Source organism: Mustelus asterias, chromosome 2 (assembly GCF_964213995.1).
Source record: "Mustelus asterias chromosome 2, sMusAst1.hap1.1, whole genome shotgun sequence".
NCBI classification, from domain to species: domain Eukaryota; kingdom Metazoa; phylum Chordata; class Chondrichthyes; order Carcharhiniformes; family Triakidae; genus Mustelus; species Mustelus asterias.
Genome location: NC_135802.1, coordinates 50,401,201 through 50,415,504, shown reverse-complemented (window position 1 = coordinate 50,415,504; position 14,304 = coordinate 50,401,201). Strand labels below are relative to the sequence as shown.

Genomic DNA, 14,304 nt, shown 5'->3' with positions numbered 1-14,304 from the left:
GCGGGCGGGTAAGTGGAGCTGAGTCCATGAAAAGATAGCCATGATCTTTTGAATGGCGCTGCAGTCTCGAGGAGCCTGACGGCCTCCTCCTGCTCCTAGTTATTAATTACCTGCATGACAGCATGTCTTTTCTTTCGGTAATTAAAAATTCACTTGCACCTGAAAGCACAGGTCCTAATATTAGTCTGCATTATTAGTGGCTAATAAGTGATTACATGCAACATATGAGTATGAGGCTGCTGTAAGAGTAGAGCACATTGAACAGCAAATACCTCGTTCCTGCATGTAACTGCCCACTTGTAGATGCCGCAAATGGCTGTCTGACCCTGTTCCTTAGGGTGGGCATTGACAGCCTCATCCTTATCACGAAGTCAACCTAACTTACGCAGCAGTTATTTTTGCTGCTTTGAGACTGCTGGCAGTTCAAAGATATAATGTAGCCTTTGTTTATGTAAGGGTGACATGGTGGCTAGCACTGCCACCTCAGTGCAGGACTCGGGTTCAATTCCAGCCTTGGGTGACTGTGTGGAGTTTGCATGCTCTCTGTGTCTGCGTGGGTTTCCCCCTGGGTACTCCGGTTTCTTCCCACAATCCAAAGATGTGCAGGTTAGGTGGATTGGCCATGCTAAATTGCCCACTAGTGTCCCAAGATGTGTAGGTTGGGTGAATTCGCCATGGTAAATGCACAGGGCTCCACAATTTTGACCCAGCATCAGTGAAGGAATGGCAATATATTTCCAAGTCAGGGTAGTGAGTGACTTGGAGGGGATCTCCAGGTGGTAGTGTTCTCAGCTAGCTTCTGCCCTTGTCCTTCTCGATCAGGGGTCTCCAAACTACGGCCCGCGGGCCACATCCGGCCTGCAGCGGGCTACATCTGGCCCGCAGCCAGTGGGGCGGGACGGGATTCCCACTGCCGAAAACACTCCTGCGTCCAGAACCCCGCCGCTGACTCAGGATCCGGACGCGGGGACGGAAGCCACAGGCCGGACATTTGCTGCCGCTCCGCGCGGTGTCTGATGGACCCATGGGAATCCCCGCCCTCTTTACCGGCCTATTGTCCAATCAGAGCTGCCGTCCTGTGACAGTTCATCAAACGATTCAGCAATTGAGACATCTGTTATCCAATTGCCGTTCTGCATTGACTAAGTGACAGCTGCTTTATCCAATCCGTAAGCTCCATCTGTCTGAAATGAGCGAGAACAATGACAATGATGGCGGCAATTCAGTTATGGAAGGAAAAAAGAAAAGAAAAGTGGACAGTGAGTGCTGCCTGTTCAGTGAAGAATGGGGTGTAAAGTACTTCTTTGTACAAGCAGGTGCTAAAGCCTTGTGTGTCATATGCAATGAAACTGTTGCAGTTTTGAAGGAGTACAATGTACGTTGGCACTGAGACCAAACATGAACCAAGTTATTCCCAATTCACAGGAACACGGCATTCGGAAAAATTTGAATCAATGCAACGCAGGTTGCTTTCCCAACAAGCTTTTTTTACGCAGAAGATAACTGAAAATGAAGCTTTAACCAGGGCCAGTTGCAAACTAGCTTATGTGCTGGCTAAAAGAGGAAAGCCATTCGCCTATGGAGATCTCATCAAAGAGTGTATAATGGAAGCAGTGGTAGAGTTATGTCCAGAAAAAGCAAATCTGTTCAAAATCATCAGTCTTGTGCCAAATACTGTTGCTCGTAGAATTGAGGATATAGGGAGCAATATATTTAATCAAATTGCAGACAAAGCAAGAAATTTTCAGTTGTATTCTCTCGCACTTGATTAATCGACTGATGTACGTGACGCATCACAACTTCTAGTATTCATCCGTGGCGTCGACAGTGAATTTAATGAGACACAAGAATTAGCATCAGTGCATAGCATGCACAGCACAGTAACTGGAGAAGACATCTTCAAAGAATTACAAAAAACTGTGTTAGAATATAACCTGGAGTGGAATAAACTGCAATGTATGACAATTGATGGAGGAAAGAAAATGTCTGGGGTGAAGAAAGGTTTAGTTGGACAAATCACAAAAGCTTGTGAGGTTGGTCGATTCTCAAAGCCCATGTTTCTGCACTGCATTATCCATCAACAAGCATTGTGCGGAAAATATGTGGATATGTCTTGCATTCTGAAACCTGTTGTTTCAACAGTGAATTTCATTTGATCTCACGGGCTTAATCATCGCCAGTTTCGTGATTTTCTGAAAGAAACTGATTCTGAGTTCGGTGACTTACCTTTATTATACAGCAGTTTGATGGCTTAGTTGTGGAAAGGTTCTATCATGGTTCTTTCAGCTCAGAGAGGAAATTGATTCCTTTCTCACAACGAGTCAACCCGAACCACTTTTATCAAATAGACTGGCTTTGGAAATTGGCATCTTTTGCAGACGTGACAGGCTATATGAATCAATTGAATAGGACTCTTAAATTGGCCTCGCGGGTAGAGGTCGTTAAGAAGGCGTATGGTGTGCTGGCCTTCATCAATTGAGGGATTGAGTTTAGGAGTCGGGAGATAATGATGCAGCTTTATAAGACCCTCGTCAGACCCCACTGGAGTACTGTGCTCAGTTCTGATCGCCTCATTACAGGAGGGATGTGGAAATGATTGAAAGGGTGCGGAGAAGATTTACAAGGATGTTGCCTGGATTGGTTGGCATACCTTATGAGGATAGGTTGAGGGAGCTCGGTCTTTTCTCCTTGGAGAGACGAAGGATGAGAGGTGACCTGATAGAGGTGTACAAGATGTTGAGAGTTATAGATCGGGTGGATTCTCGGAGGCTTTTTCCCAGGGCTGAAATGGCTGCTACGAGAGGACACAGGTTTAAGGTGCTGGGAAGTAGGTACAGAGGAGATTCACTCGGGGTGGTGGGTGAGTGGAATCGGCTGCTGTCAGTGGTGGTGGAGACAAACTCGATAGGGTCATTTAAGAGACTTCTGGATGAGTACACGGGACTTAAAAGGATTGAGGGTTATAGGTAAGCCTATATATAAGCCTAGGTAGGTAGGGACATGACCGGCGCAACTTGTGGGCCGAAGGGCCTGTTTGTGTTGTATTTTTTCTATGTTCTATGAATCTGAAGTTGCAAGGTGAAACAAATTTGATTTGTGATCTATCCACGCATGTCAAGGCATTCAGGGCAAAACTGATGCTATTTCAAGGACAGCTGAAAGTTCATAACTTGGTTCATTTTCCATGTTGTGAAAAATTTCATGAAGAAAGTGAAGCAGAATTTCCTCCTTCATTTGCAACAGAAATCATTAAGGACTTGCAAAAACAATTTCAGGAACGATTTTCTGATCTTGATGGAAACACAGATGAAATAAAGCTGTTTCAAAATCCATTTGGCTGCAATGTTGAAACACTCCCAAGTCAGTTTCAAATGGAAATTATTGATCTCCAATCAGATGACATGCTGAAAGACAAGTATAAAGAAGGAAATCTGATCCAATTTTATAAATCTTTGCAGCCTGAGCAGTTTCCAAATTTGAAGCGATTTGCATCAGTTTTTGGTACAACGTACCTGTGTGAACAAACATTTTCAAAAATGAAGTATGTCAAGTCCAAATATCGAGCAAATTTATCTGATGAGCGTTTGAAGTCCATTCCAATAATTGGCTCCTCAAGCTTGAAACCTCAGTTCAGCAATATTTTGAAATTAAAAAAGCAGTTCCATCATTCCCATTAATCTTGTTGGTTACGATTGAAAACTCCAATTGCCAGAATTGTATAGAAAGGTGCAGACTGAATTTATTTTTGTTCGACCTTTATTAATGGTTCAAGTTTATTTTGAATTTCTTTGCTTTGTTTTACTGAAGTTCTTTCTTGGGGCGTGTTTATTTTTCTTATTGTGTGCCACAAAATTGGACAAATTCTCATTTCAAGTAAACATTTGTAAATTTTCAGTAAATAAAATTAATTTAAAAATGAATAGCCTGCTTTTCTCATCTGCAGTTAAGTAATTGATTATTTTCAGAGCATTTGCTAATGTTCGACATTTTTACTCATTATATATCATTTCTCAGTGTAAGCACGGCACTGTTTCTTTGTAATTGTCACATTTCTCTTTTGTTCTGAATCATATCATGCTGATTACAAAGATGATCCAAATAAAACTTATTCATTTAAATTTTATTCATTCATTTATAAAACTAATTTTTTTTCTTTGGCCCCCGAAAATGTGTAAAATATACGATGTGGCCCTCGTACTTAAAAGTTTGGAGACCCCTGTTCTAGATCGTAGTTCCATAAACATAGCCAAGCTGTCCCTGCCTTAAACTGTGCATTTTCCCAGCTTTCAAAATATAAAACTAGCAGAAATTATTCAAATTTCCTAGATTTCTCTGATACTTTCATGTCATCACTTTTTCCTGATAAATGCAGTGCCTTCTGTCTCATTCTTATCAAATTATGAATTATCAACAGAGTTCCTTTAGGATAGAAAGGTCAGAAAATTCACTTGGCTGAAAACATTTTTGATCATATCTGCTTCCTAAGTTCACAGGGCATTGGTATTCAATCTATAAATTACTAATTTGTTTAAAGTCTTTTAAAAATTAGCAAACTACATGGAAACCAATGTTTCAAGTTTGTGTAAAAATGGTCAAAAGCAGATCAGTTGCCTGTTAAATGCTTGGCCCTAATGGTACAGATGCAAGTGTGAAGTTAAGTTCTCCTGTTTACCCATAATGAGGAAAACTCATCATATTTCATTAGCAATTGTAATTATTCTAGTTGATCTGCATCTTAAGGCAGGATTTCCTCCATCTGTTAAAATGAGGTTAAATGACATCTCATTAGAAAGCAGGAGGGAGTAAGCCACTTCCTTGATTTGAACGACATGCCTGTCTGTTTTAACTGGGTGGCTTGGGTGAAAAATTAAGCCTTGGGTTTAAGCTGCGTTTATTTGTTACTTTGGCAGTAAAGCTACTTTTGTTATACCATAGATTCAGAATAGCGAGTGGAAATGAATAGTTTATTGATTTTAGATCATCATGTGGGCCCGGACTGCTTCAGTATCTGATTAGTTCTGAATGGTATACATCCCTATTTCTGGCCTTTGAGGAAGGTCACTGATGAGGCAGCTGAAGATGATTGGACCTTGGACACCTGAGGAATTCCCGCAGTGATGTCCTGAGACTGAGATAATTGGTCTCCAACAACCAGAATCATTATATTTTTGTACTAGGTGACTCCAACCAGTGTAAAGGTTTCCTCCTGATTCTCAATGACTTAATTTTTGCAGGACTCCTTGATGCCATGCTTGATCAAATACTGCCTTGATTTCAAAAGCACTGATTCCTCACTTCTAGAATTTGGCTGTTTCGTGCATGTTTGGACCAAGACTGTAATGAGATCTGAAACTGAGTGACCCTGGCACAACCTCACTGAGCTGCCATGAGCCGTTTATTGCTGAGTAAGTATTAACTAAGCACTGTCAACTAAATCTTCCATCGCTTATTTCATATATAAATTTTTCCTTTTCATATTCCAGTTCGCAGCAGGATACCAACTCCATTAAGACTGGGTGATATACCTTCCAAAGCATTGCTGCAGGCATTCAAACCTCTTTAAAATTGCAGGTAAATTCTTGTCATAGTTATTAGAATTATCACTTCAGGTTGATTTCAGCTAACAAATATTAGAAACAGGAGAGGACAAGTAACTTTTCCCATCTCCTCACTGACAACTCACTACTCTTCCCAGTCTACAAATTTTACACACTAATAATTGCTCTTTTAACTAGAATGAACTGCTTTTAGGAAGAAGGGAGACAATCACTTGAGTAGAAATGAAAGGATAAAAATTAATGAATTACTGAGACAAATATTTAAATTTGTATGTCACTAGGACCAAAAAATCTGTTCAGGTGTGCAGTGTTCATTTATTTAAAAAAGATAGTTATCAGAAACAAAAAAAATCACATTTTGTAACAAATTTCCACAAATTAATATTTACTGGACTCTGTTTCAGAAAATAATCTTCTTTGCTTATAAATTGTTCAATGAACAAACCACAACAATCTCACCAGACCATGAAATCTGCTGTTCTGGCAGCCGATTCATGGTCTACGTATAGTTAAGTAGTAGGATGGGTAATTTTCTATGTTAGTATTGCACTTTTTTCTACAGATGCATTTGAAACATCTGATTATGACAAAATACAACTTTAATATCCATTTCTTACCTCCCTTGGTTGTGAATCTTCATTGACAAATTTCCAATACTAAATAGGTAAATTGTTCCTATTGCTTTTCCTTCACATATCTTATTATTTCTATAGCTTTCACATCATTTTGGCTGGATCTTGGAATTTGAGTCACAATGGCAAACAAATTTTACAGCGACTTTATAAACAGTGGAAACAGAGTCAGACAAAGTTCTACAAAAAAAATCCTGTCCATTCATGAAATGTTTAATGTTCCAAGGTCTCTCCCGTATATAATGATGAGTAAGCCACGTTTGAAGTTTTCGTCTATTTGGCAAGAAATGAGTCTCCACATTTGATTTGTTCTTCAAACTCAGGTTGTATGAATTTTCTCAGCTGATGTCTGATTTCCAGCTTGCCTTCAGCTCCTGCTCTCGATTTATTTTACGAAAAAAGGATTTGCCATATTCATAGGAACTGATCATAATAGCACAAGCCGGTACTACCTTCATTAATCGAGGCAACAAACCTGGAGGAAGATAGATATTAGTTACTATTTTATGCACAGCCTTATGAAATAAATCTTTACTAAATTAGTTTAAATATTTATTTGCTGCTACAATTTCAATCAGGCTAATAAAAACAATACATTTTCAAATTTACATGACAGAATTTTGAAGACATTGATGATTAGAAAATACAAGTGCTGATTGTATTCAGTTGATTCTTCTTACTAGTACATGAGAGTTTGAGCACTTGCTATTTTTAACCAGATCAACCTTTTTGGGACTGTGATGAGAATGAAGAAAGATGACTTTCATCCTGCTTCATGGTTTGCAAAGACTACAATGGTAATAGGGATGCTTAGAACATATGTTCCACTATGCTAGAGGAAGATGGGACTTGAGGAAATTATTACTGAAAAATTATATCAAGAAGCTGGAAAGTGTTGGGGAAGGAGGTCAGAGACTCCAAGCTATATTATGAAGTTTGCATAGACCCCACTTTATTTGATTTTGGCATTAGTGCGAACACAGGATGTTTTGCTCCTGCTGTTTGTTTTATTCATTCATGGGACATGGGCGTTGCTGGCTGGCCAGCATTTATTGCCCATCCCTAGTTGTCCGAGGGCAGTTAAGAGTCAACGACATTGCTGTGGCTCTGAAGTCACCTGTTGGCCAGACCAGGTAAAGACGACAGATTTCCTTCCCTAAAAGGACATTAGTGAAGCAGATCGTTTTTTCCAACAATGGACAATAGTTTCATGGTCATAAGTAGATTCTTAATTCCAGGTTTTTATTGAATCCAAATTCTATATAATGAAGGACTTTGGTAGCAGCTATTGTGGGTGATTCTACTGACCTACTAAAGTTTTTATTAAAACAAACTTTATTTAACAACACGGTAAAAGTTATGTTGATTCTTTTTGTTATATTTTAACTCATTGAAATACTTAAACATGACTAGATATTATTCTTAATTGCTAGCTGTCTCTGTAGTTTCAATTTTTGAGTATAGTTTCAAAGACATACCTCTGCAAAATCAGTTAGCATAAAACATATAGGCTTATGTGGGTGCTAGGCCTCCAGCCTTTTAACACTTATGGACAGAAATACAGAAAGACTGCTGTCTTCTGACTCCCATACAGCAGCCTCCAGAGAAAGATCTATCTTCAAACAGCAGAACTGAAGAGAAAGAGACCTATTTTCTGGCAGGTCCCAGACTCCAATCTCCACAGGGAGACAGAGAGAGCTTCCTCTCTCTAAGTATGCCAAGCAGCAATCTCTTTGAGCTTAGGTCCACAAAGTCACATGATTTTTCCTGTCAATCAACATAATCAAACCTCACTCTGGAAAAACCCCAGGGTAAATACTAAAATAACCAAACTGCATTAACCCAGATTGAAACAAGCATTCAGGATTAATTATGCTTCTTCAGCAACATGTGGACTATGTTATAAGCAAAGCAGCATGGGGTAAATAGAACGGACTTCTAAAAAAAAATCCAGCACAAGAAACATGACAAATACATTTCTTAAAGGCATAGTATCATCACAATATCCAAATATGAATTTTGTGCCCAGTTTGATTGGGTTGCAGGGAGGCAAACACAAGCTGCTGGAAACTATAAAAAATGCATAACGTTATCAAATGAGTCTGGTTCAAGTTTTTGCACAAAACTGACAGCATATAAAAATGACTCCTCATGTGAAAACATTACGGACAATTAGAAGTCATTCTCCTATCAAAAATAAAATATACCGGGAATTTGTCTTCTAATGCTGAAATTAACCACAAAGCCAGACTGCAGTCTGATATTTCATCAATACAAAATTCTAGTTTGTGTGCTAAGTTTGTAGATACTTACCAACAAATAAACCTCCAAAACCAGATTCACGAACAACTCTTCTCATTATTTTCCAGGTAGAGGTTAAGGTTTTTCGTGACTCTGGAAAAGAAAATTTATCATGGAAACTCTCGATTCTGCCTTCATCAATTTGACGATTTTTCCTTGCTACAGGATACACATTTGATAGTTTGGAAAATTATGATGTCCATATTAGAAGGCAATAGAAACTAAGCATTAATGGTTTTCTGAAAGCCATTTGTAAACTCTGATATGGAGGTCTCCATATACAAGGTTGAAGAATTTAGCTAATAAGCACATTAACTTGAATTAGTTCATAGTGCACCATCAGTTTGATGACAGTAAAGAATGTGACTCCTGTGAATTCATGCAGGAGGCCTCCATACTCTAAAGCCTCTTGGCTAGAAAGTAGCAAGAAACAGGAATTGTTCAAGAAACAATCTATAGAGCTTTACATGCACCGTTCTGGCAAAGAACCAGCACAGGCACAATGGGCTGCAAGTCCACCTTCTGTGTTATATTATTCCATGATTCATAAAGTGGGGAAGACTGTCAGGAACGGCGGCAGGGTGACACAGTGGTTAACACTGCTGCCTCACAGCACCAGAGACCTGGGTTCAATTCCAGCCTTTGGTGACTGTGTGGAATTTGCATGTTCTCCTGTATTTGCACATCTTCAAAGATGTGCAGTTTAGGTTGACTGGCCATGTTAAATTGCCCCTCAGTGTCAGGGGCATTAGTGGGGATGAGGCCTGGGTGGGATTGTTGTTGGTGCAGACTCGATGGACCAAATGGCCTCCTTCTGCACTGTAGGGATTCTGTGAAGTCTAGCCTTTGACATGAAATGTAGAAGTCTGCTTAGCACATACACTCATAATTTAGGATCACTGTACAGTTAGAGTCATAGAGGTTTACGGCATGGAAACAGGCCCTTCGGCCCAACTTGTCCATGCCGCCCTTTTTTAAAAAACCCCTAAACTAATCCCAATTGCCCGCATTTGGCCCATATCCCTCTATACCCATCTTATCCATGTAACTATCTAAATGCTTTTTAAAAAACAACATTGTACCCACCTCTATTACTACCTCTGGCAGCTTGTTTCAGACACTCACCACCCTCTGTGTGAACAAATTGCCCCTCTGGACACTTTTATATCTCTCCCCTCTCACCTTAAACCTATGCCCTCTAATTTTAGACTCCCCTAATTTTGGGAAAAGATATTGACTATCTAGCTGATCTGTGCCCCTCATTATTTTCTAGACCTCTATAAAATCACCCTTCAGCCTCCTATGCTCCAGAGAAAAAAGTCCCAGTCTATCCAGCCTCTCCTATAACCCAAAGTCCCGGTAGCATTCTAGTAAATCTTTTCTGCACTTTTTCTAGTTTAATAATATCATTTCTGTAATAGGGTGACCAGAACTATGGTATCAGAGTTTACAAATGGCTTTCAGAAAACCATTAATGCTTAGTTTCTATTGCCTTCTAATATGGCCGTACCAATGTCTTGTATAACTTCAACAAGATGTCCCAACTCCTGTATTCAATGTTCTGACCGATGAAACCAAGCATGCCGAATGCCTTCTTCACCACTCTGTCTACCTGTGACTCCACTTTCAAGGAGCTATGAACATGTACCCCTAGATGTCTTTGTTCTGTAACTCTCCCCATGCCCTACCATTAACTGAGTAAGTCCTACCCCGGTTCAATCTACCAAAATGTATCACTACCAAAATGTATCACCTCGCATTTGTCTAAATTAAACTCCATCTGCCGTTCGTCAGCCCACTGGCCCAATTGATCAAGATCCCGTTGCAATCGAAGATAACTTTCTTCACTATCCACTATGCCACCAATCTTGGTGTCATCTGCAAACGTACTAACCATGCCTCCTATATTCTCATCCAAATCATTAATATAAATGACAAATAACAGTAGATCCAACATTGATCCCCGAGACGCACCGCGGGTCACAGGCCTCCAGTTTGAAAAACAACCCTCTACTACCACCCTCTGGCTTCTGTCAAGAAGCCAATTTTGTATCCATTTAGATACCTCACCCTGGATCCCGTGAGATTTAACCTTATGCAACAACCTACCATGCAGTACCTTGTCAAAGGCCTTGCTAAAGTCCACGTAGACAACGTCAACTGCACTGCCTTCATCTACCTTCTTGATTACCCCTTCAAAAAACTCAATCAAATTTGTGAGACATGAGTTTCAAACAAAACTTTAAAAAATGACATACGTGACATGCTCAGCTCTCCAAGTTCAATCTGTCTGCGAGTTTTCACCACATCAAATGGCAAGGTCAATACAGCTGCAATCTGAAAGAAATGGTCAAGTATTGGCAGCATACAATTGTACTCATTTCTATTTTCATACAGTTCAAGTAATGTTTGAACTATTTTGATGAGGAAAAGACACCAGATTGTGATTGGTTGTCTCTTATTACTCATAGATGATGAACAAAAATGTGCTGAAAATACATCATCTGCTGCAGATTATGGATATGTGTGGGGGTCACGGTAGTCGTCATGGGGGACTTTAACTTTCCAAATATTGATTGGAACCTTTGTAGGTCAAATAGTTTGGATGGGGCAGTTTTTGTGCAGTATGTGCAGGAGGGTTTCCTGACACAATATGTGGACAGGCCGACGAGGTGAGGCCACATTAGATTTGGTACTGGGAAATGAACGGGCCAAGTGTTAGATTTGGTTGTGGGAGAGCACTTTGGAGATAGTGACCACAATTCGGTGTCTTTTGTTATTGCAATGGAGAGGGATAGGGCCGTACGGCAGGGCAAGGTTTACAACTGGGGGAGAGGTAATTATGATGCGATTAGGCAGGAATTAGGGGGCAGAAGTTGGGAACAGAAACTGTCAGGGAAAGGCACTAATGAAAAGTGGAACTTTTTCAAGGAACAAATACTGGGTGTCCTTGATAGGTATGTCCCTGTCAGGCAGGGAGGAAATGGCCGAGTGAGGGAACCATGGTTCACGAAAGAGGTGGAATGTCTTGTGAAAAGGAAGAGGGAAGCTTATGTAGGGATGAGGAAACAAGGTTCAGATGGCTCGATTGAGGGTTACAAGTTAGCAAGGAATGAGCTGAAAAAGGGGCTTAGGAGAGCTAGGAGGGGACATGAGAAGTCCTTGGTGGGTCAGATCAAGGAAAACCCCAAGGCTTTTTACTCTTATGTGAGGAATAAAAGAATGACCAGGGTGAGGTTAGGGCCGGTCAAGGACAGTCGTGGGAACTTGTGTATGGAGTCAGTAGAGATAGGCGAGGTGATGAATGAATACTCTTCTTCAGTGTTCACCAAGGAGAGGGGCCATGTTTTTGAGGAAGAGAAGGTGTTACAGGCTAATAGGCTGGAGGAAATAGATGTTCGGAGGGAGGATGTCCTGGCAGTTTTGAATAAACTGAAGGTCGATAAGTCCCCTGGGCCTGATGCAATATATCCTAGGATTCTTTGGGAGGCAAGGGATGAGATTGCAGAGCCTTTGGCTTTGATCTTTGGGTCCTCACTGTCCATGGGGATGGTGCCAGAGGACTGGAGAGTGGCGAATGTTGTTCCTCTGTTTAAGAAAGGGAATAGAAATGACCCTGGTAATTATAGACCGGTTAGTCTTACTTCGGTGGTTGGTAAATTGATGGAAAGGGTCCTTAGGGATGGGATTTACGACCATTTAGAAAGATGCGGATTAATCCGAGATAGTCAGCACGGATTCGTGAAGGGCAAGTCGTGCCTCACAAACTTGATTGAATTTTTTGAGGAGGTAACTAAGTGTGTTGATGAAGGTAGGGCAGTTGATGTCATATACATGGATTTTAGTAAGGCGTTTGATAAGGTCCCCCATGGTCGGCTTATGATGAAAGTGAGGAGGTGTGGGATAGAGGGAAAGTTGGCCGATTGGATAGGCAACTGGCTGTCTGACCGAAGACAGAGGGTGGTGGTCGATGGAAAATTTTCGGATTGGAGGCAGGTTGCTAGCGGTGTGCCGCAGGGATCAGTGCTTGGTCCTCTGCTCTTTGTGATTTTTATTAATGACTTAGAGGAGGGGGCTGAAGGGTGGATCAGTAAATTTGCTGATGACACCAAGATTGGTGGAGTAGTGGATGAGGTGGAGGGCTGTTGTAGGCTGCAAAGAGACATAGATAGGATGCAAAGCTGGGCTGAAAAATGGCAAATGGAGTTTAACCCTGATAAATGTGAGGTGATTCATTTTGGTAGGACAAATTTAAATGTGGATTACAGGGTCAAAGGTAGGGTTCTGAAGACTGTGGAGGAACAGAGAGATCTTGGGGTCCATATCCACAGATCTCTAAAGGTTGCCAGTCAAGTGGATAGAGCTGTGAAGAAGGCCTATAGTGTGTTAGCTTTTATTAACAGGGGGTTGGAGTTTAAGAGCCGTGGGGTTATGCTGCAACTGTACAGGACCTTGGTGAGACCACATTTGGAATATTGTGTGCAGTTCTGGTCACCTCACTATAGGAAGGATGTGGAAGCGCTGGAAGGAGTGCAGAGGAGATTTACCAGGATGCTGCCTGGTTTGGAGGGTAGGTCATATGAGGAAAGGTTGAGGGAGCTAGGGCTGTTCTCTCTGGAGTGGAGGAGGCTGAGGGGAGACTTAATAGAGGTGTATAAAATGATGAAGGGGATAGATAGAGTGAACGTTCAAAGACTATTTCCTCGGGTGGATGGAGCTATTACAAGGGGGCATAACTATAGGGTTCGTGGTGGGAGATACAGGACGGATATCAGAGGTAGGTTCTTTACGCAGAGAGTGGTTGGGGTGTGGAATGGACTGCCTGCAGTGATAGTGGAGTCAGACACTTTAGAAACATTTAAGCGGTTATTGGATAGGCACATGGAGCACACCAGGATGATAGGGAGTGGGATAGCTTGATCTTGGTTTCAGATAAAGCTCGGCACAACATCGTGGGCCGAAGGGCCTGTTCTGTGCTGTACTGTTCTATGTTCTATTAGTGGAGTAGTGGATGAGGTGGAGGGCTGTTGTAGGCTGCAAAGAGACATAGATAGGATGCAAAGCTGGGCTGAAAAATGGCAAATGGAGTTTAACCCTGATAAATGTGAGGTGATTCATTTTGGTAGGACGAATTTAAATGTGGATTACAGGGTCAAAGGTAGGGTTCTGAAGACTGTGGAGGAACAGAGAGATCTTGGGGTCCATATCCACAGATCTCTAAAGGTTGCCAGTCAAGTGGATAGAGCTGTGAAGAAGGCCCATAGTGTGTTAGCTTTTATTAACAGGGGGTTGGAGTTTAAGAGCCGTGGGGTTATGCTGCAACTGTACAGGACCTTGGTGAGACCATATTTGGAATATTGTGTGCAGTTCTGGTCACCTCACTATAAGAAGGATGTGGAAGCGCTGGAAAGAGTGCAGAGGAGATTTACCAGGATGCTGCCTGGTTTGGAGGGTAGGTCTTATGAGGAAAGGTTGAGGGAGCTAGGGCTGTTCTCTCTGAAGCGGAGGAGGCTGAGGGGAGATTTAATAGAGGTTTATAAAATGATGAAGGGGATAGATAGAGTGAACGTTCAAAGACTATTTCCTCGGGTGGATGGTGCTATTACAAGGGGGCATAACTATAGGGTTCATGGTGGGAGATATAGGAAGGATATCAGTGGTAGGTTCTTTACGCAGAGAGTGGTTGGGGTGTGGAATGGACTGCCTGCAGTGATAGTGGAGTCAGACACTTTAGGAACATTTAAGCGGTTATTGGATAGGCACATGGAGCACACCAGGATGATGGGGAGTGGGATAGCTTGATCTTGGTTTCA

At 41.4% G+C, this 14,304-nt stretch overlaps 1 protein-coding gene across 4 annotated transcripts in view; it reads right to left on the bottom strand.

Annotated features, from left to right (window-relative positions):
- Positions 1-5,849: 5,849 nt before the first annotated feature.
- LOC144507734 (mitochondrial glutathione transporter SLC25A40-like) overlaps positions 5,850-14,304 on the bottom strand; it is a 50,785-nt gene continuing 42,330 nt past the window's right edge. For all 4 annotated transcript variants that reach the window (XM_078235001.1, XM_078235018.1, XM_078234991.1 and 1 more), the window contains exons 9-11: positions 10,750-10,828; positions 8,504-8,584; positions 5,850-6,665 (exon numbers count right to left, since the gene is read on the bottom strand). In XM_078235001.1, the coding sequence (XP_078091127.1) occupies positions 6,529-6,665; positions 8,504-8,584; positions 10,750-10,828 (297 nt within the window). In that variant the 3' untranslated portion in view covers positions 5,850-6,528. The remainder of the gene's footprint in view (positions 6,666-8,503; positions 8,585-10,749; positions 10,829-14,304) is intronic.